Below are 27114 nucleotides of genomic sequence, written 5' to 3'. Positions count from 1 at the left end.
CCAGTTTACTCTGTACGTGGGTACAGCTATTCAAGAGAGGTTCAAGATGTTGTTGGAACTGTCAACAAATGACCTCCAGGAAGGACAAAGGAAAACTGATGGAGTTCTGATACTGTCTCCTTCATAAATACATCTAATTAAGGACAAAACACAGAGTTGAGGAAGTCTGTGAGTTGCTGATAGCTAAATGAAAATATGCAGAGGAACCTTATCCTGAAAGGTTTGCTCATTGGGGCAAATGCTTTGACAGTTATGCCTCATTGTTTTAAGCAGTTTTCAAAACAGTCAAAAAAGAATTCAGGCTCTTATGTGCTCTCCTATTCACCAACATTATCAAGGTCCCAAAGAGTTAGGTAATAATATACATTAATTATGATATGTATTTATACAACATACTCATGATATGTATTTACACAACACACACACACAAACACACTGTACTTTGGTTCTACAAAGGCAGAGGTCTTCTCTTTGTCCAGCAATATATTCCAACTCACAAGAAAGGACCTAGAATACACATGGTCAGTACCAATAAATGCTTGTCATGTCTGCCTTTATAAACCCGCCCCTAATAGACAATCCAAAACGTTGTTACTTTAATAGGCAGCTGAAGCAATCATTAATTCTTCATCTCCTTAGCATCTGGGTCCTCTTGGCTGTGTGAAACTTCCAATTCTTAATCAGAAAAAAAATGGTTTACATACATAAATATATATATGTATATATATATATATATTGTTTACAAAGAAAAGCAACTGATATACGGTTATGCTATACATGGTATGATTTTATGATTGGTTTACTAACTATCATAATTTCCCTTTAAATTATATGCATGGGTGTGTATCTGTGTGAGAGTATGTGCATATGAATTCAGTACTCCATGTTGGATTCCTAGGAGCTGGAGTTACTGGCAATTGTGAGATACCCGATTATCTCACAATAATATAGGTTTGGACATTTCACTTCACTTCAAAAATACAACCCCCTGATCAGTTTGTTTATCTAGAGAAAACCTTTGCCTAGAAGCATAATCAGAATTCAGAATAAACTGTCAGAGAAAATTTGTGGGTGCCTTTCTTTGGCATATACACAAAAGAGGCTCCACCATACCACAAGGACATGTGTTCCACTATGTTCCTAGCAGTTTTATTTTGTAATAGCCTGAAACTGGAAACAACCTATATGTACCTCAACTGAAGAATAGATAAATAAAATGTGGTGTATTTACTACTCAGCTATCAAAATCAATCAAGCACATCATAAAATTTGCTGACAAACGGAACTAGAAATTATTCTGAGTAAGGTAACCCAGAACCAGAAAAACACACATGGTATGTACTCACTTATAAGTGTATATTAACCACAAAGTACAGGACTGCAATCCACACACCCAAAAGAAGTCAATTAACAAGGAGGGCCCAAAGTAGGATGCTTGAATTTCACTGAGAAGTGGGTTGATGGAGAGAGAGAACTGGGTGAGAGAGGGCATGGGGAGGGTAACAGGAAGGGTCAAATGTGAGGAGAATGGAGAGAGAACTGGGATTGGTGTGCCGGGGGAGGCATCTCTGGGACAAACTAAAAGCTCCCAGGAATCTACTAGGGTGGCCACGGTTAAGACTCCTAGCAATGAGGGATATGGAGCCTAAAATGGTCATACACTGTAACAAGGAAAAACATCCAATGGAGAGCTGAGAACACCAAACTACCCACAAAACCTTCAACCTATAATTTGTTCTGCCTACAAGATATGCAGGGATAAAGCTGGAGCAAGAATTGAGGGAATAGCCAACCAATGATTGGCCCAACCATGCCATGAGAGAGATTCCACTCCTGAGACTATAAATGATATGCTCCTGTACTTGCAGAGAGGTGCCTAGCTCAGCTGTCCTCCAAGAAGATTCACTTTGTAGCTGAAAGAAACAGATGCAGAGACCCCCCCCACACAGACAAACATTAGGTAGAGCTCAGAGAATCTTGTGAAATAGGGGGATAGGAAGAATTGAAGGAACCAGAAGGATCAAGGACATCACAGGAAAATCTACAGAATCCACTAACCTAGACCCAAAGGGACACACAGAGACTGAACCATCAACCAAAGAGCATGCATGGGATGGACATAAGCCCCTTACACATATGTAACAGATGTCCAGCTTGGTCTTCATGTGGGACCCATAACAACTAGAGAAGGGGTTGTCTCTGACTCTGTCAGCTGCCTTTAGATCCCCGTCCTCTAATTGGGCTGCCTTGTCTAGGCTCAATAGGAGAAGATGCACCTAGACCTACTGCAACTTAATATGTTCAGGCAGGTTGATCTCCATGGGAGGGCTCCACTTCTCTGAGGAGAAAAAGAAAGGGAAGGGAAGCAGGAGAGGTGAGAGGGAGGAACGTGGAGGAGAGGAGGGAGGGGAAGCTCCAAATGGGATGCAAAGAACATAAAATGATTAATAAAAAAAAAACTATGTTAGTCCTTTTTTTTATTATGAATTCTTGTTTGTTAAGTAAAATTGCAGTAAGGATGTGAAGAAATGGGCTAGAAAAGAATGTCATTAACCATACCTTTTGTGGAACAACTCCAGCATGCCAGCACTGTACTAAATGACTGTCTTGCATCCTCAAGGAGCTTTGCAAGAATGAAGGAATGAACTCCATTTTCAAATAAGAAAATATACACACACAGGCACAGTGACTTGGATGATGTTGCGTATTCATTAATAGTAACATCTTTGTAACTCAAAATCTTCACATTTCTCCATCAAATTTACCTGGTAAACAGCATAGAACTGCAATTTCAGGGTCTCTGGCATGCAACTGGTGTTCTGTGGGATGGTTCTTTAAAGCTGACATTTTGCAATGCTGTCTAGCTTTCAATCTACAGTTTGAGACAACTTGACTTAAAGATGTTTGTCTGGACCAGGGTGTTTGTCATTTGCAATGATCAGAAATGAGCTTTTTGGGAAAAAAAAAAACCTGTCTTTCCCAGTTGATAATTCCAGGAGAATGTTTGTGTCTAATAATAATTTGGACTTTTCTGCAATAAACACTCCTCCTGCAAAAAACACACTCTGGTCTGCCAGAGGTCGCAGTACAGTCGGGCTTCTTAACTTCTTCCTTCTCATTTCTCCATTCATGTCTGTCTGATGTCTCACCTCCAAGCTTCTCTTCTTTTTTTAGGAAAGTATGGATACTCAGTATATGTAGTTTGGAGAACTTTCTTTACTTTGGGTGGGAAGTAACTGTATCTGCCCTCTGACACAGTCTCAATGGAAACATTTTGCTGCAAGAAAGGGAATTCTACAAAAAAAAAAAAAACGCTAAGAATTTAAAACAAAGTCACTCTTGGCACTGAGAAGATGGATAACCTGCTAAGAGCACTTGGAGTGCACACATGAAGACCTGAGTTCTAAGAATTCAGATCTGCTTTTTTAAAAACTGGATATAGCTACATGTCCATGTCACCCTAGTGTTGAGAAGACAATCAGAGATCAGCAGATCTCAGGATCTCACTGGCTAGTCAGTAGAGCAAAAACAGCAAACTTCAAGTTTGGTATGAATCTATTTCCTGTCTTAGGGAAATACAGCAGATAACAATAGAAATATATATCCACAGCTATCCTCTGGCCTCTGTGTATGTGCCCATGGGCAAGCATATTCCAATATACATGTACCACTACCACCGCTACCACCACTACTACCACCACCACCTATGACTTTCAAGAAAAAAGTCACTCTCCTCCTAAAGAAATCTACATATACATTGTCTGGTCTGGCATTTGCAGATAGGCAGACCCATTATCCTTTTGTGCCTAGAGGCATTTAGTTTTCAATTCCCAGTAAAAAAGAAAAATGACAGTTAAAGGGGTAATTGAGCATCTGTGGTTTGTCTATTTCCTTTTTTTTCTTTCCCTTCTCTAAGCAATGTGAACAGATGAGCCACAGCTTCTGTTCCTGCTCCAAGAGCAACTACAGAATGTAAGGCAATGGCAATAGGTGTGAACGTAGCTCAGAGCTGGTCCAAGCTATAAACTCACTAGAAGACCTTGGGATAGAAATGCTCAGAGTTCTGTCTCCTGTGGCTACCCTTGTCTTGCTCAGTTCATGATCAAGACAGGGATAAAGCTACGGGGAGTAAGAGACTATGTTCAAAAGAGCTTACACTGAGTTTATGATACGATCTTAGGCTGGCTTGTTAAAGATGGCATGTTGGAAAACAACCACGGTAGTAATACTTAGTGAATAGTAACAGTGATTGGTGGCTGTGTCCCATTGTGCCACTGTAAACCATCCAGATGTCAGTGGTCTGGACTGCTACCTGAAACCATATTAATGTCTGGAGGCTGTACTGAACTATGTGGCCTGTACTGCCACCATGGTGATATTCTGGCCTGGGCTGAAATTGAGGACCATGTCTGGGTCCATGGTCCTGCTGCAGCTGGAGTCTATGTCAATGTCTGTGGCCTGAGTTACCACCAAATGCCACGAGGATGTCCCTGATCTAGGTTGCTACCTGAGGTTATGTTGATGTCCAAGCACTGTGCTGTGCTGGCTCTACCCCTCATGTGGCCCACTTGGAAGAGCTGGCTCTGATAGTCTTAGAACTTGAGATCAACTCCTCATCTGCTGTAGCACTTGGAGGGTCAGGCCCCCTCAACATCATGCCTGAGTAACACAGTAGAGCTGGCTCTGGTGGCATGGATCAGGAACAGTGGGAGAGCTGGCCCAGCCCCTGTCTGGGCAAAGCAAAAGAGATGGTCCTAGTGGTACTCAGCTTCCTCCCAGGCCCAGATTCAGTATTTTGGCTCACCCAAACATCCACCCCATCTATGAACTACTAGAATGCATGAAGGGGTCCTACAGATTCAAAGCTGCAGGATTTCCATGACACAAGGCAACAACAGGATATCCTAAAGGAGTCTTGGTAAGGATCCAGTATTGATAATGTAACAGAAGCCAGAGACCTCAACCAGACCAATGACTCATTGCAATGAATATTTGCAAGGAAAGCTATTTGGGCAAAAGGATATATGTGTGACACATTGTGACACACTGCAACTTCCATGGCAAAATGGGACTTGGAGGGTGTTGATTCTTTGTTTTGGTTTTCTATTTTTCTATTTTTGTTTTCTTTTAGGAGGAAGTTGCAAGGATAGAGGGCAGAAATGAAGGGACGGGGAGGTGAGGGGGATTAGGGTACATGATTTGAAATTCAAAAAGAATCAATAATTATTTTTTTTTAAAAAAGCAAAACCTTACTGATGTACAAGCAAACAAAGGAACCAAAGAGGGGTTTTCACCCCTACCTGTACCCCTTATTTGCTTCCCAGCTGTATGAGATGAACAGACATCCTCTGCTCTAGATTCATACTAGGCTGTTATGATTCCATAATGACCAAGGACTGAAGCCCTTTGCATCTGAGCCAAAATAAGCCCATCTTCTTTGTAAAGTATTCTGTTTTTCACAGCTGTTGTAGTGGTTTGAATAAGATTGTTCTGCATAAACTCATGTATTTGAATGCTGAGTGAGTGAGTTAGGAGGTGTGGTCTTGTTGGAATAGGCATAGCCTTGTTGGAGCAAGTGTGTCACTGGGGGTGGGCTTTGACGTTTCAAATGCTCAAGCCAGAACCAGTAGTGTTACTCTTTTCCTGCTGCCTGACAATCCAGATGTAGAACTCTACTCCTTCTAAAACATCATGTGTGCTTGTGTGCCACAATGCTTCCCACCATGATGAAAATCGACTAAACCTCCAGACTGTAAGACAGCCCAGCTAAACTTTTTCCTTTATAAGAGTTACCAGGGTCATGGTGTTTCTTCAAAGCAATAGAAATCCTAAGTCAAGTTATGGAAAATTAACATTCTTCTCACTCATCCCTGCCCTGTCTTTGTTTTCCACTCTTGCAAAAACAGAAAAATATTGATTTTGATCCACTCTGCTTTTTTGCTTACTGAAGAAACCACTGTAGTTTTATTTTCTTGTTTCAAAAACAAACAAAAAAACAACAGCCAAAAGCCAGAGTGGTTTTTTTTTTTCTTTTTAATTCATTTTCAAAAGCAAACTCACATGGATTGACTCTTGAGGTCCCCTCGCTTGGAACCGATACATTATGAATTCCAAACAACCGTGCGTAGTGACATTAGACGGGTTCTTGTGCTGCAGAGTCACTGGGTGCAGGTAGCAGTGAAACATTCCCAAAACAATCACTAGACATGCAGAACGCCAGCCAGAAGCATGGGTCACTTTCAGGGGTCTTGCTGCTTGCAGGGAGCATGAGGTTGTACTTTGTGTGCATTGAAAACTGTGTAAGTATGCCAGCTGAGGCCAAGGGAATGAAGCACCCGGTACCTTCTGACCTAAAGAGGTCTCCCAAAGGAAATGTTTCCATTTCTGAAATGCAAGGGCCACATATTCCTTTCTATGTGCTGTAGACTTCCAAAGTCAGAGAATCAATGTTAAACCATCATAAGCATGAAAGCTATTACCCTACTCATCAATCCCTACTTATTCCCCAGCATGGACACAACAGCTACCATTAATCCCCCAAAACCCAAGACCTGCTTTCCATCCCTGGGTTTAAGCGTGGACACAGGCCAGGCATGCCTCAGGTGCCTGGGCCTGTTGGAGTGTAGCTATGTTGGTGGATCCTGTATACAGGTGATAAAGTGCCATTGTCATTCTATGTCATCCGGTTTGGGGTCAGGACTTAGAGGCTGTCTGCCTGATGGTCCCTAGCCCATGTGCTTGTACTGGGAACGGTCCCTGGGGATCTGCACTTGGTTGGCAGTCATTTTATGGTGGATGTGGTAAATCACAAGTGTTATGACAATGACAAGGCCCAAGATGAGGCCCAGGATCAGGGGCAGGGTCTCTTCCAACTGCTCTCGCTCATCCACTGGACATTTATGCTCTGAAAGGAGAAAGGAGAAAGCAGTGAGTGCTAGTGACATGTTCTGAATCCTAAGCCCTCCTACCAGAAGCAGGACAGAGCCAGAGGTAATGCAATCTCTCAGGGAAGCCTCTGTAGCTGAGTGGGTCAATTTTTTCCTTTCACTTAGCTTTAGTATTTCTATGTGATATACTGTTAGTATATATCCATTTAGCAAGAGAGTACTTAGTTATTAGATTCCTGACAGCCATCAAAAAAAATCCAGCGATTTATTAAATTTTAAATTTAATTGAAGAGTTTAACTAAGTTTCTATTGTTTTAGAATCAGATATAACTACTATCATTTTTCCAATTTTTAAACTTTTAATTGAAATCTAGCAGTCACAGAATTACTCATAGACACGAAATGTTCAAGAAGACTGAAAGTAACAAGTTCTAGCAATGACAGGAAAGTGTTAAACTGTCTGGTGATCTCTAGTGAAGACAAATACACACCTGCCTTTGAACCCAACAGTCCCTTACCTATATCAACCTGAGGAAAAAAATGAAAATATATGGACATGATGAGACTAAAGTGAAAATATCCATAGGAACTCTTGAGAATAGTCAAGTCTAGAAATAGCCAAATGTTTATAAAAATGGAATAAACTACAGTATATTCATAAAATGTAATATCAGTCAGCAATAAAGAGGAATAAAATATAGCTATAAATTAGAAAAGAAGTGAATTTCAGAATCCTAATGTTGAATAAAAATTGTCAGGCACAAAAAAGTACAAATTATGTTATTCCAGTTTCTATGACATTCTTGAACAGATAAAATAAAGTCCATGGTCCTAGAAACCTGAAAGGTGTTCACACACAGGGAGAGGAATGCAAGAGAACTTTGGAATACAATGAGGATGGCTTGTATCTTTAATCAATGTCTGGGCTTCAAGTATATGTAACAATGTTTTGAATTACATGGTTTCAAATTTTCTGCACGTTAAACATGACACACTAAGATACACACACATTAAAAGCCGAACATTTAATATATTCAAGTTGTGCTATAAATTTAAATACTGTACACCTTGATTGATATTTATATTTGAGTAATCCATGTAGCCAGCATTTTAGACTGAGAGGGAACATCCCAGCAATACTTCACAACTGGGTCATGCTTTTATGCTCTCAAAATCCAAAATAATTTAATAGCCCTGTGTCTTCAATATTACACCAAATAAAGGGAGAGAAACATTAAGAGAGGAAGGGGGAAGGGAGGAAGGGAGGGAAGAAAGGATGGAGGGAAGGAGGGGAACCAGAAATGCTAAAATCTCTGCTAATAGTCACATTTTGTCGATAACTAGGGGTCCTTTCATCAAAATTTTGAGTCTTATGAGCAGAAACTCAGATTTTAATGCCTCTTCCAAAGGACTGAGGCTTCAGGTGAAGATGTTCCAGCAAGCATTTACTGAGTCCCTACTATATGCTAGGCTCCTCTGGATCCCTTGTGATCTCATTGTCTTCTTGACATACACTCATTCCTCTCTAACAAGAATGGATGGGAAATTACACTCCAGCATACAACTTTAAAACCTCTCCTTGAACTCATAATCTTCCTGCCTCAGCCTCCTGGGATTAAAGGTATTCACTGCTACACTTAGATTATTGATCTTAAATTAACATTTCACTTTAAAGACAAAGGTTATCTCTAATCTAATGCTACAGCTCAACAAAGAAAATGGCATTGTTTTGTTTTCCTTTTTCTACATGGAGTAATGGAGGCATCACTGGGCTAAGTGCTGTGCCCAAGTAAGCACCACTGGAAACAAAACAAACTGTCTCAGCAGTGTAACTGCAGCATAGCAGAGAGGGAGACAGACAGAGAGAGAGAGAGAGAGAGAGAGAGAGAGAGAGAGAGAGAGAGAGACAGAGAGACAGAGAGACAGAGACAGAGAGACACAGAGAGAGAGACAGAGAGAGACAGAGAGACAGAGAGACAGAGACAGAGAGAGAGAGACAGAGAGAGAGAGACAGAGAGAGAGAGAGACAGAGAGAGAGAGAGAGACAGAGAGAGAGAGAGACAGAGAGACAGAGAGAGACAGAGAGAGACAGAGAGAGACACAGAGAGAGAGACAGAGAGACAGAGAGAGAGAGACAGAGACAGAGACAGACAGAGACAGAGACAGAGAGAGAAAGAGAGAGACTATGATTAGAAATCGAGCTGTAAAAATGCCAAAGAGCATTATGAGAGAGCCCCCCAGCATGGTGGTTTAGGCATGTAATCCCAGCACTTAGAAGCCAAAGGTGAGAGAATGTGTACAAGTCTAGAGCTAGCCTGTGCTACAGAGTGGAATCTTGTCTCAAAATAGGTTATCTCAGGTATTTCACTTCAGCGATAAAATGTTAACACATAATAATTTATTCTGTTCTCTATCACTTAAAGCAATGGTGCTTATGATCCATTAAAGCAGGTTTGATGAAACTGTCAACATCTAGTCAGAACAGTATTTATGAATTCAAAAAAATGCATGGAAGGCTACAAAGACAATAAAATTTTTTATACTAATTTGAGTTTCAGGAACACATGTGCTTCCTTACTGATACATGCATACTAGTAGTGATTGTAAACCCTGCACAGACTATTCTGTGAATAGAAAACCAATGGTTTCTATTGGTGACAGTGTCACCGCGACTGTGACTAGCACTGTTTATATGATCTTCATTTATAACCAAAAGAAATGCTAAATACTCAAAATACTAGTCATAAATTAATGAAATAGATACAGTCTCCCATGGAATTTTACACACACACACACACACACACACACACACACACACACACACACACACAAGCATACTATCTCCAACCTCTGTATGCTTCTGAGTTAAAATCCTGAGCAGTGAGTGATCTGATTATTAACTCAGAGATTACAGAACAAGATAGGCTCCAGCTTCCTCACAAAGGGGAAAAGCATCCCTTAGCTTAGTCCAAATAACATCTGTCTCCACATGCCCCAGGACCCTGTATCTCTCTGTCCACCTCACAGAATTTGGGATTCCTCATACTCTGGCTAGCCTAGGCTTTAGATCACTCAAAAATGAAGGCCTGGGGGTATGGCACATGGCAGGGAAAGATGAATAGCATCCCAGTGTATTGGGAAACAGATCAGACCGTTACAGGGACCATCTGATGCCAGCTGCAACAGTCAACTAGACTCCCCTCAGCTTAACAGTGTCCCCTCAGATCAGGTTCTGCCTGGTGGGTGTGGCCTTTGTTGTACTATGTTTTAAATTTGTATTCACTCCCTGGGAACATTATACTCTATTGTGCCTCAGTGAAGCACTATTAGTATAGGGGAAATGCCAAACTGTCTGCCTGGCGCTCTCCTAAAGTCCCCAACTGTTTCTGAATAAACAGCAGGGTGACCTTTGTGTAGCTGGGTATCCCTCCCTCTGTTTCTGACCATGTTGCTAGAGACAAGGTTTGATCATTTTTACATTGTGTGGGCTGTCTCTGCACTTGAGTTTTGTTTGCTGAGGAACTTTTAGCTTGAATGGCCAGTTCATCAAGATTTATGTATTATATATTAAAAATAATAAAAGTAATGATCATTGACTGCATCTTTGTGCTGTGACCATGGGTTGTGCTGCATATACCATTTCCCAGTAAACTTTGTGCTCTCCCACGGCAGGGGAGGTGCATACATCCTGGCCCTAAGTATAGCAGACATGTACATGGTCCATCCATTTTCTCCTTGGCCTTCACCACACCAACACATTTCAATGGGCTTTAAGGACATGGCAGGTCATAAATTCCAGAGAATTGATTCCTTATAGAAGCTGTCAGTAATGGATAGCATTGATGGGTAAATGCCAGAGTTTCTTATCCCCTTATGAGGACAACTCTAAGACATACCGCACCTTGGCTCCAGAAGACAGTGCCTGGAACATAGAATGCTATGACTGAGCCCTCTGCACAGGCTCCATATAGAAGCCTTCAATACAATTCTCAGCAGTGTATGCTGGAGTCGCCTCCCTTTGGCTGCTCACACTGGAGGCATTGGCAGGCAGTAATTCATGACAGCAAGACCACATTGGGGTAAAAATATGTCAAACACATGTTTACAGGGTCTGGAATCTACAGACTGTCAAAATGCTTATGACAAGGCATCTTGCCAAGGCCTTCTTTCAAGGGTGTGGTATAGAGAAAAGTGAAGGGTGTCACCTCCAAAATAGCATTAGTTTCCACATGCAGCATTGCTTGATCCAGCTGTTAGGAACATAATCAAAAGCTCAGAGGGTCAGTGGTGTGGAATTCAAGGTTAGAGCCTTTGTCTAGGAAAGGAAAGACCCTGGGCTCAATTTCCTGCACAGAAAATGGAACATAAATAAACAATCAAGGAGCTGAGGGGTTTGCAGCCCCTTAGGACGAACAACAATATGAACTAACTAGTACCCTCAGAGCTCCTAGGATCTCAACCACCAACCAAGGACTGCACATGGAGGGGTCTGATTGTTCTGGCAGCATGTGTATAGTAGAGGATTGCAACTTTGATCATCAATAGGAGGATAGGACCTCGGCCCTGTGAAGCTTCTGTGCTCCAGTGTAGGGGAATGCCAGGGCCAATAAGTGGGAGAGGGTGGGGTGGTAGGCATGGGGAGGGGGGAGGCAACAGGGGTTTGTTTTTGTTGTTTTTGTTTGTTTCTTTGTTTTTTGGAGGGGAAACTGTGAAAGGAGAAATTTACACGTAAATAAAGAAAATATCTAATAAAAAATGCCTTGAAAAAAATAAACAATCAAAAATCAAAGCATAAATGTGTATGAAGTCTCTGGACCTCTGACACTCCTGTGTACATGAGGACTTTCGTATCTTTTTGTTTGCCTGCTTTCATGAGAATTAAAAAGGGCCTAGTCTAATTGTGCTCTATTTTAAATATCCATAAATTTTAAGTTTCTAATAAAGGAGACCCAAGACAAACTTCATGTTCTATTGTGTTTCTCTGACATTACATGTCAAATTTTCCTTTCTCCCAAGCCATTAAAATACTCAGGGTGGTTCATTCCCTCCCAGGGAAGCATCTACTATCCCATCAGCCAGAAATCCCCAGACCCTCAAGAGGTTAGACTATGAATTAATTGCAGAAGGACAAGTTAATTAACCCCAGCTGAGAAACACAGGGTGCTTTGAACAGCAGGTGACCGTACAGCATAGTGTGTTTGGTATACAAATGAGCCAAATGTGCCCCCTCAATTCTCCATCTCTTCACTGCAGGCTGAGACTCTTCAGCTCAAAAGCCTGCTAGTGCTGGACATAAATTTTTGTAAACCCAATTATTTTCAAAACAACCCAAATAGTAGGCAAATGTTTAGCCATAAAGAGCCTGATGCTTTGTATAGCCCTTGAAACCTCATTCAACGGCTGTTGCCCATTGATAAGGGAGGGCCTGTAGTCATAAGGCCCCAAGCAATGGCAGACTCTATAGGCTCAGTCACACAGAGGCACCCAGAAATTCCTCTCACTCTTGTTTTTAGTTGCTTACTGTTAATTTTTTTGCTAGGGCATATAATTGTTATTGTTTCTTCAGACCTACAGAAATGTCATTTCAACAATGCATGACCAATCCCCCTTTAGAAAATTATTGTACATTTAATCATATACAATTTGTTAATAGTTGAGTAATCTGAGTAACAAAACTATAATATATTGAATGAGTGGGTCATAAATTATGGTTAAAAATATAAGCAACATTAAATATATAACTAAGCTACAATGAGCTCCAGTATTTCCAGAAAATAACCTGAGAACTGCTTAAATGTCAGGACTTTGTCAATATTAACTAAGTCCAGAAAATATTAATGTGACATTCCAAACTTTTTGAATTATAAAAAAAGAGACTTAACTGTCAAAACTTGTTTTGGACATCATCATTTATAATGCATTACCAGTATTGCTGATATCATCTCATATTGTGTCATCTACCACACAAAACAGATGAAAACTGATCTCACTGTTTTAAATAGCAGGAAAGGTGGGCTTTAGTCTAGACATTCATGAGAATTTTTCTGGTTCAACTAAACCATTTGCCTATATCCCTTCATATGGCTTACACTACTATGCAGGGTCCTGCTCCTACACTGCTGATAAGTCACTAGATTCATGGCTCTCTTTCCTCCAAGAAGTCTCACATCTTCCATTACCTTCCAGAAAGATGGTGGTCTTCACATTATGACTCTGTCTGGATGGTGCTATGTACTATGAAGAGCTGCCCACCTCCTCTAACCCCATTTAATCCCCACCCACCAAAGCTTATGTATGTCTCAGCCTCTATCCCCTCATGGCCAGCAAAGCTTGTGTGTGTCTCAGCTTCTAACCCTTCATGCCCACCAAAGCTTGTGTATGTCTCAGCCTTCGTGCCCTCTATTGGTTTCTGTAAATTAACAGCATCACCCAGAACTTGGCATGTGGGGCCCCACCTCAGGGCTATAGGAGCAGATTCCATATATTAATATCACAACTGTGTTCACCACCATTCAAAATTCCTCTGAACACTGAAATTAAGGTCAGTTCTCTAGCTAAATCCAATGCATTTAAAGGAACATGTGTAATAAAGATGTCAACTCTCATCTGACTGCCCTCAGCCCCTTAGTGGGACTGTCCACTTTCCCATTTTACTAATCCTTCTTTGCTTACCTCAAACAGCAGGCTAAATAGGCAGCTGTGAAGAATGTCAGGTAAAACCTCCTGACACAAGCAATGGACTTTTCACCACAAGCCCCTGGCCATTTTCAAACACACATGTACATAAACATAAATGCACACACACACATACACACACACACACGTCTGAAAGTGCATACAACAAGCACAGTGGTTGTGTAGATATATAACCATACATTCTCCCCTCTGGCAGGTACAGTCCACTCACACCCACGTATACATATACAACACACTGGAAGCCCCTGGAAGTCCTAGTGCTGGAACCTGAATAGGCAACCCAAAAGGAATCTTTCCAATTCCATTTAATGGAATACAACAATCTCTCCCAAGACACTGGTGGACAGATGCTAAAAAAGCATGGACAGGATGGATCCAGGAACAAAAGAGCACCTTGTACACAAAGGAACAAGATCTAGTGAGTGATTCTAAATGCGTCCTGCCTCCTCTCAGGAACACTAAAGCCTGAGCCTGGGGCACTACATAGGCGAGAACACCACAATTAGTAGCCTTGACATGCCTGGGTAATACTGCAATTTACCTGGTCCTATTCTGTCTGTATTTAAGAAATTATGCATGCTTACAGTCTCCATGTGTGCGAGTAATCTTCCCCATCTACAACCATGAAATGGATACAAATTGTTTTTTAAAGAAAACATGTAACTAACTCTATGTAATGAAATTCACTTATTCTAAATGAAGTAATTCTATTCTTTATTGTAGTTGTATATGTATTTAGCATACTATGTGTGTATATAGTATAAAATAATACTATGTAAAATAGTATGTATTTTTGTATAATAATATGTATACTATTTTTACATAGTATTATTATATAGTGATTAAATAAATATATAGTACTATTATATATAGTGAATGTTTAAATAAATAAGTGAATATTTAAAACTTTGGGATTCTGTCCCTTAGAGCTTAATTTCCACTTCTAAAATATACACATATGTAAATCTCTGTCAACTGAGTATCAGCACATCTATTTAGTCAGTTACCTGCACATCTGTCTTGACCTAGTACTGTGTTAGATGTTAATAAAGCTGAAAGAAAAATAACCAACGCTAATGCACAATGGACAAGCATTAAGATGGTAGACTGAGAATCCCATTCAAGGGTACCATAGAAAGATAAAAGGAATGAGAAAGGCAGAGAGCAGGTGGGAGTGAGAGGGGGAGAGAGAAGAAAGAGAGAAGGAGGTGGAGGGAGATGAGAAGGAGGAGCTGCACAAAAGAATCTGGCCTCTCTCCCCAAGGAAAATTTACCATCTGAATTCTAAAATGCTTTGGGAGTAATTACTCAGAGGTGGTGGACACACACTCTTGGTTATAAGTTGAAAGCAAGCTTTGTTGAGGTAAAGGAGGAATAGCTTGGGAAGTGGTAGGTGAGTCAGATGATGATCCTCCAATATTAGGAACCTTTAAATCATTGCATTCACTTGGTAATCCCCAACCCCGTGGAAAGTACAAATAAAGCAATTAGAATCTGCCTATGGGAAATAAACAGAATATCAACTTGCCTTTAACTAATTTCTCCCATAGGAGTGAGTGAGAGAATAAAGAAGCAAAGGGTTGGGGTAGGGATGGATATTTCAGAAACCTTATAACCTCTACATCTTGTGAAAATTGCCAACGCAGCCGAGAAGAAACACAGGTAACACCATGCCGGGAGCCCAGTAAGCCCCCCTTCCCAGCCCTCTTTACCTTCCCTAGCGCCTACCTTCCCAGCCTAACCTACCTTCACTGAAGACAAAGTCAGAGATGATGTCAAAGGGCTGGATGTGCACTGCAGACAGGATCATGGTGACAGTCTTCTGAGGATCACTGGAGGCCAGAGAAATGGTCTGCTGAGCCTGACACTCATAGGACATCCCAGCTGGGGTGACCAAGGCAGAGAGGTGATGAGAATTGACGGTGTGCTTCCCAGCTGCAGGAGAAGCAAGGGGGCGGTTAGGGTCAGATGCACACTCACTGCTCCAAGCTTAGGGAGAGCTCTCTGCTCAGCTCAGAACCTATGCCTCCTGCTGGTGCTGCAGTCCTGGGGCTGGAGTTCCAAGAAAGATAGGACCAAGTCCCCCATTGTCCTTGAGCCTGTCTCATTAGATATTAGTTTGGAATTCCATTTTGGAAGCAGTGTGCTGCCTGTTTTCAGGACCCTTTGACTAAGGCCTCCATCAGTGGTTCCGAAGACACACCAGTGACACAGGTCTCCATGGTTCCCATCCCATTTTTTTCTCCTTTTCTGACTCAAGTTTGATTCTTTTAGAATCAATAGCAGAACCTAAACGATGGAAGGCCTTGCTGTAAGTGACACTGTGAATTTTGCTTTTGTTTTAAAAAAAAAAATACATTTAAAAAATGTTGGTCTTTGATAGTGCTCACAGATAGGAACATTGTTATTTCAATTGTGGGTGTTTTGGGAGTTCTCTCTGGGATGTTTTTAGAAGTCCTGAGTGAGAACAGGCAGGGAAAGCTAATGACTTAAGATACAAAACCTGCCCTGAGGTGGTTGCAGCTAAAACCTGAGCTACACCCCTGTGCACAGAGCGATTCTGCAAAGCACCCAACCCTATCACAGTGTCCTCTCGCAGTTTTGAGGATTTACTTGTTTTGTTTAATACCGCAGAGCAGATCAATCTGTGAGTCAGATTTCAGCTTGAGTCTGAAGGATCTTTGACCTAGGATTTTCCTGAGGACACACAGAGGTTCTCCTGCCTCTTTGACCCGGGAGAGCAAGCAATCCCAGGCTTGCCTAACCTCAGAGCAAAAATCCCAGAGTTGCTTCCAAGACCCAGAGACAGGATGAGTGTTTCTGGTTTGCTCTTGCTCCTGTGAACCCCCCATCCCCCGGACTACTCACCACTCACGGCATCTTTAAAGTGGGTCTTCTCCGAGGAATCATAGATAAACTGCACCTTGCTTAGCTTCCAAGTCCCCTCTGGTCCTTTGGAAGTGTTGTGACTTTCCTGACAAGATGGGGAGGCTCCTGTGAACCCCTCTAATTGCTTTAAGATGGGTAACCCCAGAGTCCACTACAGCGCAAGGCCTCGCGCGGGACTTCACCATCCTCTACACTCCCCCATCGAATTTACCTTAACAAAGAGCAATTTGAGTGTGTAGGCGCGATCTACCCAGAACACCTGCAGCTCCGACTCGTTGTGGCCACAGCGGCCCTTCACCTCAGCTCCCCGGGTCAAGGAGATCTCAGCCTGCTCTGTGATCAGCTGGGAACACACACGCCCCGCGCCCCCTCAGCGCGCCTGGCCCTGGCGCGGACCGGGAAGGGATGCGCGTCCAAACTCTAGCTTGCAGGTTTGGGCGCTCCTGTGCCCGCGCGCTCCGGGGTCCAGGAACATGCGGGTAGACTCTTACGTGCACACCCCTCCGGGAGGGGAGCAGAGAGGGGGTTTACTTTTAAAGCAGGCAGGGCGAGAGAAGGCGTTGCAAGCCGGAACCCCCATGCAGCATTCGGGAACAGCCTGCAAGGGTTTTGGGGGGAAGAGGCGGGCGACTGAGGTCTTGGCAGGGCCTGGAGGGAGGGTGCCCTTCGGCCCTGCCGCCCTAGGAGCAAGCTGGGGAGGAAAAAGATTCCTTACATCCACATAATTGCTGGCCCACACATCATAAGGTACAATAAATTTGGCTGCAAACTCTGCCATGAGACACGTCGTCCCATTTTCCCGCACCACAAATATGTCTTTCTCGGGGTTCGTGGAAAGGCCCGAAAGATTTTCTACTTCTTGTTCTGCCACGGTTTGGGCCATTGCATCTGTGGAACAAGCAAAGCAATCTCATCGCTCTCGGGTTCAGCTAGCCCTCTGCTTTAGGACACCCGAGCCGGTTCTCTGCAGGCTTTGGAGCGGCAAAGTTCCCTGCTCGAAACGGTGTGCTCCGCAAGCCAGTTCTCTAGTCCAGCGCTACCAAACTCCTATTTACTGCCGATGATTTATGATGAAAAGAGAATCTAAAATAAAATTAAATCCTTTTTTGAAAAACTGAGTTTTAACACACACACACACACACACACACACACACACACACACACACACGCCCGCCCTGGGGGTTGAGGGAGCGCGATGAAAGCTAAATCTTTCTTGGCAGTGCTATGCCCCACCACCACAGCCATGAGTTCGGCGTGTCTAGCGCTCTGTCTGGGAGATGCCATACAGGTGTGTGGCTCTCTGGGAGTTCTCTGACACGGATGGGTCACAACACCCACCAGCTCCAAATAACCGCAAGCAGAAAGACCAGTTTTGAGCCTAGAGAACCAGAGTAAAATCACCTGGCTTTATTCTGTGTATTAGATTCTCTGCTGCAGAGTACGTTCCGTACCCCTGGTCCCCAGACACTACTCACGGAAGAACATTAAGAGAATCCGAAGTCTGTCTCCACCAAGAAGGGCTCTTCCTCGTAGATCCATGCTGTCGCCGCGAACCAGGCAGATGTGTTTCTGCTGCAAAGGCCGCCCCGGGAGGAAATCCCTCAAAGTGGCCGGTAGAGTGAGCTAAGGGAGGGGGCGGGCAGGGAGGAGCGAGTGCCCGGGATAGTCGCCTGCTGCACTGGGCGCTGTGGCTCTCCCACCGCACACTGCAGAGGAAGCACCCAGGATGCAGGAGCTGTCCACGCTGAGAGTTCTGGAAATAAGGAGGTTATGTTGCAGGACTTATAATCTGGCTTGTCTAGAAGGCCAATGGGATTGGGGTGGTGTGGGGGAGGAAATTTTTCCCTGGGTCTGTATTCTGTTCTGCAATGTTATCTGCAAAGATGACTCTGTCCTAGGAAACTTAATGCCACCCTCGGACTAACTAAACCCTCCCACCAGGTACAGTCAGTATGTAGTGTAGATGTAACACCGCCAGAGCCCTGAATCCTGCTCTTGAAACAAACCAATAGATTTGTTTCAGATTGTTCGTGCTTTGGAGAAGGAAGGTAGGCAGGAACAGAGAAGGAAAATGCTATGGCAACAGTTTCCGGCTTTCAGAGACATCTTCTTGTACCAGCTCAAGAGCTGCTGAGGATAAGGTTAAAATGATACCTCCTCAAAGGGGGATCCAGACAAAGCAGCATATCCTTTTGGACCCAGTGGCCAGTGAGATCTATCTCTGAGTGCATGTGGCCTGAGCTAGCTCCATGCAGTAAGCTGTGATCACTGTTAAGAGGGTTGCAAATAAACCTGAATGAAGCTTGTGAGCATACAGGGTTATCTGGGGTCTCGTAGGACAGAAATTTTAGAACTATGGTGTAAGTGAAGACCTGTAGTTATGTAATGAAAACACGCTGTTATTACTCTAAAGCTTCTCGTGGAGCAGAAAGGCAAACATCGCTAGATAATTCCTGTATTTGCATTTTGGTAGTTCGCTGATTTTTTTTTTTTAATTCTTGCTCTAATAAATAAGAATGAACCTTTTTTGGGGGAATAAACATGGTGCTCTCATTAATTGTAATGATGTCCAAATATTTCTTTTATTAGAGAATATTGTGTTAGGTCAATAAATAATAATCGCTTTAAACATGTCATAGCCAATGTCATGTTAAAGGACAAACTACAAAGCATTTTACCTATGTTGTCAGTTTGAATCTCTCCTTGACTTTAGAAGCTGAGCAAAGGAAAATAGAGGTTATTGTTATACCTACCCCAAAGTGAGACATTGAGAAATTCAATGACCTTCTCAAAGTCATATGGCCAGTTAGAATTAAAATAGAAAAAAATCACGTGTTTAAAACTTACAGGATCATAATCATTTCTCTTTACATAACACTTTGACTCTAAGACTTAGCATATTGTGGCTGCTATTACAATTACAATACTTTATTTAATGATAAACCAGCTGAAACCTAAAAATATCAATAATTCATATTTTTAACATGTATGAAGTATCAATTTAAGAATATTCTCTGACATAGTATTTGTTTCAAACTGCCAATATCATTCTTTGCATTTAATTTTTCAAAAAATTCCTCATATCAAAAATTAGATAGTAGTAGCTCAAAATGTAAAGTACTGCTTGAATTAATACTGCAGCACTATATATTTTGGTATTTTTCTGCATTTTGAAATTTCATCAAAAACTGCAACAATCTAGTGTAAATGATTATATACACAAAATGGAGGCAAATTGTGATTGATATAATTTCAATTCTTATCACATATATAAAACATATCTTCTGTTAGCAATGACTATGTTAACACTTATTTTTCCTGAGATACTGTAAAAAAGCAATGTGTTCTTATAAAGCAAGAACACATTTATCCTGTATTTGTGTCTGTCTCTCTGCCTCTCTTTTTGTGTCTCTCTGTGTGTTTGTCACTGTGTCTCTTTCTGTGTCTCTCTTCCTCTCTGTGTGCCTCTGCATCTCTTGTCTCTGTCTCTCTGTCTTTCTGTCTCTGTCTCTCTCTCTCTTTCAATCTCTCCTTTTTTCTCTTTCTTTCTCAACATTCTCCCCTTCCTATTTTAATAAGGAAATAAAAGGTAGATTTCCAATTATGACATATTACTTACATTTGTAACCTTCTGCAGGATGTAATTTTTCATGTTTAAAAAATTGCTGTAATATTTAAGACAGTGTTTCTCAACCTTTTAATGCTGGGACCCTTTAATACAGTTAGTGATGTTGTGGTAACCTTCAACTATACAATTATTTTTGTTGTTTCTTCATAGCTATAATTTTGCTACTTTTATGAATCATAATATAAATGTCTAAGTTTTCTGTTTGTGTCAGGTGACCCCTGTGAAAAGATTATTTGACCCCAAAAGGGGTCCTGACCCACAGGTTGAGAACCACTGATTTATAGGCTGTCTGGTTAGGTCAATTAAGTCACTGAATTGAAAAATATTCAAAACCAAATACAGATGAAGCCATTTATAAACTTTAACTGAGTACCAACCACTTGCATTGAATATAGTGAAATAAACAAATAGCATTATAAAAGCAGAAGAATTGCCTGTAAAGGATTATAGTGGTTTCTTTCATGGTGCATTATTGCAGATATCTTAGCCTTATGATTTGATGAAAGATGAACTAAAGTCATTCATGGTGGTCTATTTTCATAAGAACAGTAGATGAGAAATAGTCTTGACCAATGATTTTAACTGTTCACCATGATTTGTACAATGGTGGTTCTTTGACAATTATTTCTTTCCATTCCTTTTCATTCCTGATAGAAACAATTCTTTGTTGACACTAAAGAGTATTTGAGCAAGTTGAAAAACTCAATAAGAAGGAAGACTAAAGTGTGTATACTTCGTTCCTTCTTAAAATGGGGAATAAAATACCCATGGGAGGAGTTGCAGAGACAAACTATGGAGCAGAGACTGAAGGAAGGACAATCCAGAGACTGTTCCACCTGGGAATCCTTCTCAAATTCAATCATCAAATCCAGACACTATTGTGGATGCCAGCAAATGCTGACTGACAGGAGCCTGATATAACTGTCTCCTGAGAGGCTCTGACAGTACCCCACTAATACAGAAGTAGAGGTTCACAGCCATTCATTGGACTGAGCACAGGGTCCCCAGTGAGGGAGCTATAGAAAGGACCCAAGGAGCTGAAGTTTTCAGCCCCTTAGGATGAACAACAATATGAACTAACTAGTACCCCCAGAGCTCCCAGGGACTAAACCACCAACCAAAGAGTGGTGGGAATAATGGCTCCAGCAGCATATGTATAGCAGAGGATGGCTTAATTGGTCATCAGTGGGAGAAGAGGCCCTTGGTTCTGTGAAGGTTCTTTGCCCCAGTGTAGGGGAAAGGCCAGGGCCAGGAAGCTGGGGAGGGTGGGTTGTTGAGCGGGGGAGGGGGAGGGGGAGGGAATGAGGTTTTATTTTTTCCTTTTCTTTTTTCTTTTTTGTCAGGGGAAACTGGGAAAAGAGGTATCATATGACATGTAAATAAAGAAAATCTCTAACAAAAAAAGAAAAACAGAAAAGTAAAAATAAGAGAAGCAGTTTAATTTTTTTCTTCTTGGGAGTATCATCTTTATAGAATAAACAATGCTATGTGTGTGTATGTGTGTGTATACATGTGTACATGTATACAGAATTTACATGTATAAATATCTATTAAGTCATTCAGCTTATCACCAATGACTCTTCTTTGGAATACTAACTGGATTATTAAATCTGCAACTTGCTTCTATATTTAATTTAACAACTGTCTAATCATCTTAAAGAAGATATATTTAGGTCTTTATAGTAAACAGAAATGTGATGAAAGAAAATTTAGCAATAAATCATACTTTGAGATATTGGCAAATGGGGCTAAAAAAATTGTTCAGTGGTTAAGGGTGTTGGCTGCTCTTCTAAAGGACCCAGTTCAATTCCCAGCCTAAACATCTGTGACTCTAGTTCCAAGGAACAGGATACCATTTTCTGGCCTCTATGGTGTATACATGGTGAGCAGACATTTATGCAGACAAAACATCTATACACATAAAAAAGATAATAACCAAGATTTCCAGAATAAATGTAATCCATTGCTCATACCTGGAGTGTGAAAAAGGTAGGATAAATGGTGTAAATGTGTACCCTTATGTAGATGATGATGGTTTGATAATAGCACTGCTGGTCAATGCTGAATGCCAGGTATGACTCATACAGTAGAGTTATGATTTCCAGTAGATCCCAAGGGTCCTTTGATGTTCTCACTACATTCACATACTTGCCAATTACATTACTTTTTTATGACTAATCATATTATTTGATGATGGCATTATCATACAAGTAGTTACAAAATATATTATAAATTATAAATTATATTCATACAACTGTATGAAGTATCTTATTTAGAACTTCCAACTTGGGTGGGAGAAAGTAGGATTACATGTGAAAATATAGCTGGAGAGATGGCTCAGCGGGCAAGAGCACTGAATGCTCTCCTGAAGGTCCTGACTTCAAATCCTAGCAACCACATGGTGGCTCACAAGCACCTGTAATGAGATCTGATACCCTCTTCTGGTTCATCTGAAGACATCAACAGTGTACTTATTTATAATCAATCAATCAATCAATCAATCAATCAATCTTTGGGCCCTGAGCAGGCGGGGCCAACCTGAGTGAGTAGAGGTCCTAAATTCAATTCTGAACAACCACATGAAGGCTGACAACTATCTGTACAGCTACATTGTAATCATAAAATAAATAAATCTTTTTAAAAAAGAAAATATGGTGTTTTGTGTACTGTATGCCTTCTGTATTGTTTCTCTGACATATTATGCTCACTCATATGCAAAACAATAGTATCTACAAAACTTGTTCCAAATAAAATTAAACTTTTCACTTTGATGCCTCTCTATAGCCGACTTTCGTAGAACCAAGACAAAATTATAAAAATCAGGAAACATTGCTTATTAGTAAATCATGCCCATGTGCTTCACAAAGAAAAGGCTGGGCATTGTTCCAGTTGAAATTTGAATATTGAGGTTTCTATCCACCTTACAGTGAAGTATAAAAATGATACTGCTGTACAACATGAATCCTAGGCCAGCCAAGTACACAGAGGGACACATCATGAATCACAGAAGCAGAATAATTCAACTACACTAAACCAGACTCACGCACTTACTTAGCCAGAAACATTGTCATCCAAGCCTTTCTTTTGTTTAGCTCATTACAGAACAAACATCTCATTTATATCAATCATTATAGACTTCAAATCCTTTCTAGAATAGAAAACAACTGGAGATAAGGGCTGAAGTACAAGTTTTCATCAGAATATTTTTGTGCGTATTCTGCCAAATGCCATGGTGCTTAGAAAGGATCTGGAAATTGAGATTGGGTTTCTGATGCACTCAGCCTGCCTGGGCTTGGTGTGATTGCCTTTATCCTATTATTTCTTCCATTCCTCCTACATGTATTTCTACAAGAGCTGTTTCTACAATGAGAGTAATCAGTGAAAGAAACAACCAGAATAATGGCTCTTTCATTGGCCATGTTTATAGCGAGCCCCAAAGAAATGTCATGTATGAATTTATCTCAAACAAATGGCTTCACCATGGAGGACTGAAGAGACAAGAGCAGGCAAACCTTAGTAGTGAGCTAGAGCAGAGAAATCATTTCCATCTTTGCAAGTAAGTCATTGGATAAGTGTTCTGGCTAGGTTTTAGTTAATTAGGTGGGGCTTCGTGTACCATCATCTCAGGACTTCATCAGTTTAGTGTAAAGGCATCAAGACCACAGGCAGGGGTGTGTGTGTGTGTGTGTGTGTGTGTGTGTGTGTGTGTGTATCTTATAGTATATATGGCATAGTACCTATATACATATAGTAATATCTATTATATAGAGAGTAATATATTACTGTACACATACAAACACATATGATAGAGTACTTGTATCCTTTTATATGGGCAAAAGCTGTTAGGCCTAAATATCACAGGGGCTTGCTGATAATAAGGTGCAACTTGTACCTGAAGGATTCTGCACTCCGATCCAGACTCTATTACCTTTATGAGGTTCTTAGGAAAAAGAGTGAGAACAGAGATGAGAGCCTTTTGTGCCTTGGTAGAAACCATTTAAACCCAGCATCTGGGGTGTAAGACCTTCTAACATAGAGCATGGCTAACTTTTTCTTAGGAACAAGGAGAACTTTAATAAGTTGGGCAAATTTAAGACAAGAGTTTCAGGAGTTAGGTGATTTTATCCTTTAAGATGTCTCTCCAAGAAATAACTACATTATGGATAAGTAAGATTAGACAATCTGAGATTCATTTAAATTAATTTGTTACCTGACTTGTGAGATAATTTAAGTGCTTAAAACCTCTTTTAGGAGGTGCCAGTCTCTAGGAAACTTGGTCGTTTTAGTTACTGTTTTAATTGTCTACCTGAAATTATTTTCATATTACCTTACAGCTAGGCTAGGGTCAATAGTGGCATTTAGGAAAAAGAGTGAGAACAGAGATGAAAGCCTTTTGTGCCTTGGTAGAAACCATTTAAACCCAGCATCTGGGGTGTCCTGAGTAGCCCACTCCCTTTGCCAGGTACACCGTGTCTGGGACCTTTACTATGACTGCATTTGTGAAACTATTGCAAGCTGTTCTAGTAACAACAATAACAAAGGCTGAAAGGACGAAGACTATACTTTTAGGAAGGTGACAGGAATGAGAGCCTCAGAAAACAGGTTATTCATGATTATTTCTGGTAGTAAAGACATTTGGGAAGAATGGCTTTACCTCTCTGGCTGTCAGCAAACCTTTCCAAAGAAATGATGCTAGTACACACTGTCCCATATCTATGACTTTAAGTAGGGACATAAACTGGGCAATTTCTGTAAAAATACTGAGAAACATAAAAAAAAATGCTAGGAGTATGCACTAAATATGAATTGCTCAGGACCTGTAGACTATTGTCTGGAATTACCTAGGAACCTCATAAAGGTAAGAGAGTCTGGATCAGAGTGCAGATTCCTTCAGTTACAAGTTGCACCTTATTATGAGCAGGCCCCTGTGATATTTAGGCCCAACAGCTTTTGCCCATATAAAAGGATACAAGTACTCTATCAGATGTGTGTGTATGTGTACAGTAATATATTACTCTCTATATAATAGATATTACTATATGTATATATGTACTATGCCATATATACTATAAGATACACACACACACACACACACACACACACACACACACACACACCTGACTGTGGTCTTGATGCCTTTACACTAAACTGATGAAGTCCTGAGCCTAGGAAAGACATTGTTGGTTCCTAGCCCTGTGCTGTTAGCTTCTCTACAATCCTTTGTGTCCCAGGAAGAGTTGCCAAACTAATAGAGCTAGGAGAATAGAAGGACTGGAGCCAGAGGAAGCCCTAAAGTACAGAGAGAGAGAGAGAGAGAGAGAGAGAGAGAGAGAGAGAGAGAGAGAGAGAGAGAGAGAGAGAGAGAGAGATTGAGAGAGATCAAGTTGCAAGTTGCAAAGAATTCACTTCTCTTTTCCTCCCCCACTCCAAACCCAAACCGCCAGCTCAGTGTCCTCACCTCAAGGAAACTGTCCCAAGTGCCATTAAGCTCCAGGTAAGAACTCCAATGCCAGGGGCGCATGAGATGCTGGTGGTGCTTGGATGATGATGATGATGATGATGATGATGATGATGATGATGATGATGATGATGATGATGATGATGATGATGATGATGATGATTACACTCTAGGCTCCAAGTAAGGCTTTCAAACCAGATAATGGCTTCTGCTCTCTCTAGAAAGCAGAGAAGGCCAACGAGCAGCGCTGGTAGGCAGAGTGGGGGTGGGGGATCCGAGTCAGGTGGCCCGGGGAGGTTAGGTTTTGTTCTGCTTCACCCCTTCTTTTCTCGAAATCTGGGGGAAGGAGGTGGAATGGAAGGCATTCCAACTAGAAGAAAAAGAATCCAGTCTTTCACTTTAAGAAGCACATCTAGGGACAAAAAGCTGCCTTTGATCAAAGTCTCCAGCTCAGAGGCAGCTCTGGGAGCTCAGAGGCGGCAGTGCCCAGAGGGCTCCAAGAGGCGGGTCCTCAACACAGTCCCCGGGGATGAGCCTCCCTGCGCTACTTGCAGGACCTGGCAGCTGCTGACCTGTCCTTTTGGACTTGCCCCCTCTCCACTGGATGGAACAGATTAGAACTCCAGCCTCTCACACTTCATGTACATCATACATATATCCTTGAAATTTTATATATAAATTTGCATACATGGCTATGAAAACATCGCGTTTGGATTTGGTTTTTCCCTGTATGTTTACTGCTTGTTTGATTTTTGTTTTCCTTAATGTAAAAAGCAAAGTTAATAACTTCGCAGGCTTTTCCCCCAGAGACTTCCGAGGCCTCTGCCAGGAGAACGTCAGAGGTTTTCTTCAGACCTCCGGTCCAGGACAAGCACCTTCTGGTGCACTCTCCAGGCCCAAATCTATTTTCTCCCCCAAGGATTTTCCCTGCAGGCATCCTTTCTGGTGAAAAGCCTCTTGTGTGGGTGCTTGGTAGTTAGCTGTCCGCAGCCCGCCTGTCGCAACCAAAGCCAAACCGCTTTTAGATGCCAGATCAAGGAAACCGCAGCAACAATCTAAGCGCACCAACGCAGGTCACCCGGAGGTCCTGAGCCCCGCAGCTATCTCCCTGCTATTCCCGGGTGACTTTGCCAAAGCGCACAGATGGGGCACGCCTCCTGCCTGGCGTTCCTAGCCAGCAACACCCCTGGGAGATGCAGCTGATGGATCACCTCATTTCCCAATTTGATGGGCCGGAACCTGGCTGGGGAGGTAGGGTCTGCGAGCTGGAGGCAGTCGTAAGAGGGCTCAATTTCTCTGGGAGAACAGATAGTATCTAAAGATAAATCTCGGAGTCCATAAAAAAAAACGAGGCTTCAGTGTCTGTTCTCTCAGGTACCGTAAGGCTCCACTGTGTCTGTTAGTAAGGAAGCGGGGGTGTGGTGAGTGTGGCCAGGGAAAGTAGGCACCAGGCTTCCACATAGGCATCCGCTGGTCCCTTCCTGCTGGAGGCTGTTTAGATGCAGGGAAAGGGGAACAAGGGGAGTGAAATCAGCAAGAACAAAGTAGAACAAAGA

The 27114-nt window shown here is 41.7% G+C and overlaps 1 protein-coding gene across 3 annotated transcripts; it reads right to left on the bottom strand.

The window, feature by feature from the left end:
- Positions 1–6015: 6015 nt before the first annotated feature.
- On the bottom strand, positions 6016–26034 carry Lamp5 (lysosomal associated membrane protein family member 5). Of its 3 annotated transcripts, none has more exons than XM_031372029.1 (7): positions 25559–26034; positions 17948–18225; positions 17188–17360; positions 16684–16815; positions 16452–16557; positions 15330–15518; positions 6016–6904 (listed from the first exon to the last, which is right to left on the bottom strand). In XM_031372029.1, exons 2-7 carry the CDS (start codon positions 18009–18011, stop codon positions 6726–6728), a joined length of 843 nt encoding a protein of 280 aa, XP_031227889.1. In that variant the 5' UTR covers positions 18012–18225; positions 25559–26034; the 3' UTR covers positions 6016–6725. The 3 variants fall into 3 exon arrangements, with proteins under 3 accessions (XP_031227889.1, XP_031227890.1, XP_031227888.1); XM_031372030.1 differs by lacking the exon at positions 25559–26034 and adding an exon at positions 18627–18703; XM_031372028.1 differs by lacking the exon at positions 25559–26034 and having other exon boundaries at positions 17948–18619.
- Positions 26035–27114: the final 1080 nt, after the last annotated feature.

Source organism: Mastomys coucha, unplaced genomic scaffold (genome assembly GCF_008632895.1).
Source record: "Mastomys coucha isolate ucsf_1 unplaced genomic scaffold, UCSF_Mcou_1 pScaffold15, whole genome shotgun sequence".
NCBI lineage: Eukaryota > Metazoa > Chordata > Mammalia > Rodentia > Muridae > Mastomys > Mastomys coucha.
This window is presented reverse-complemented; position numbering and strand designations above follow the sequence as displayed.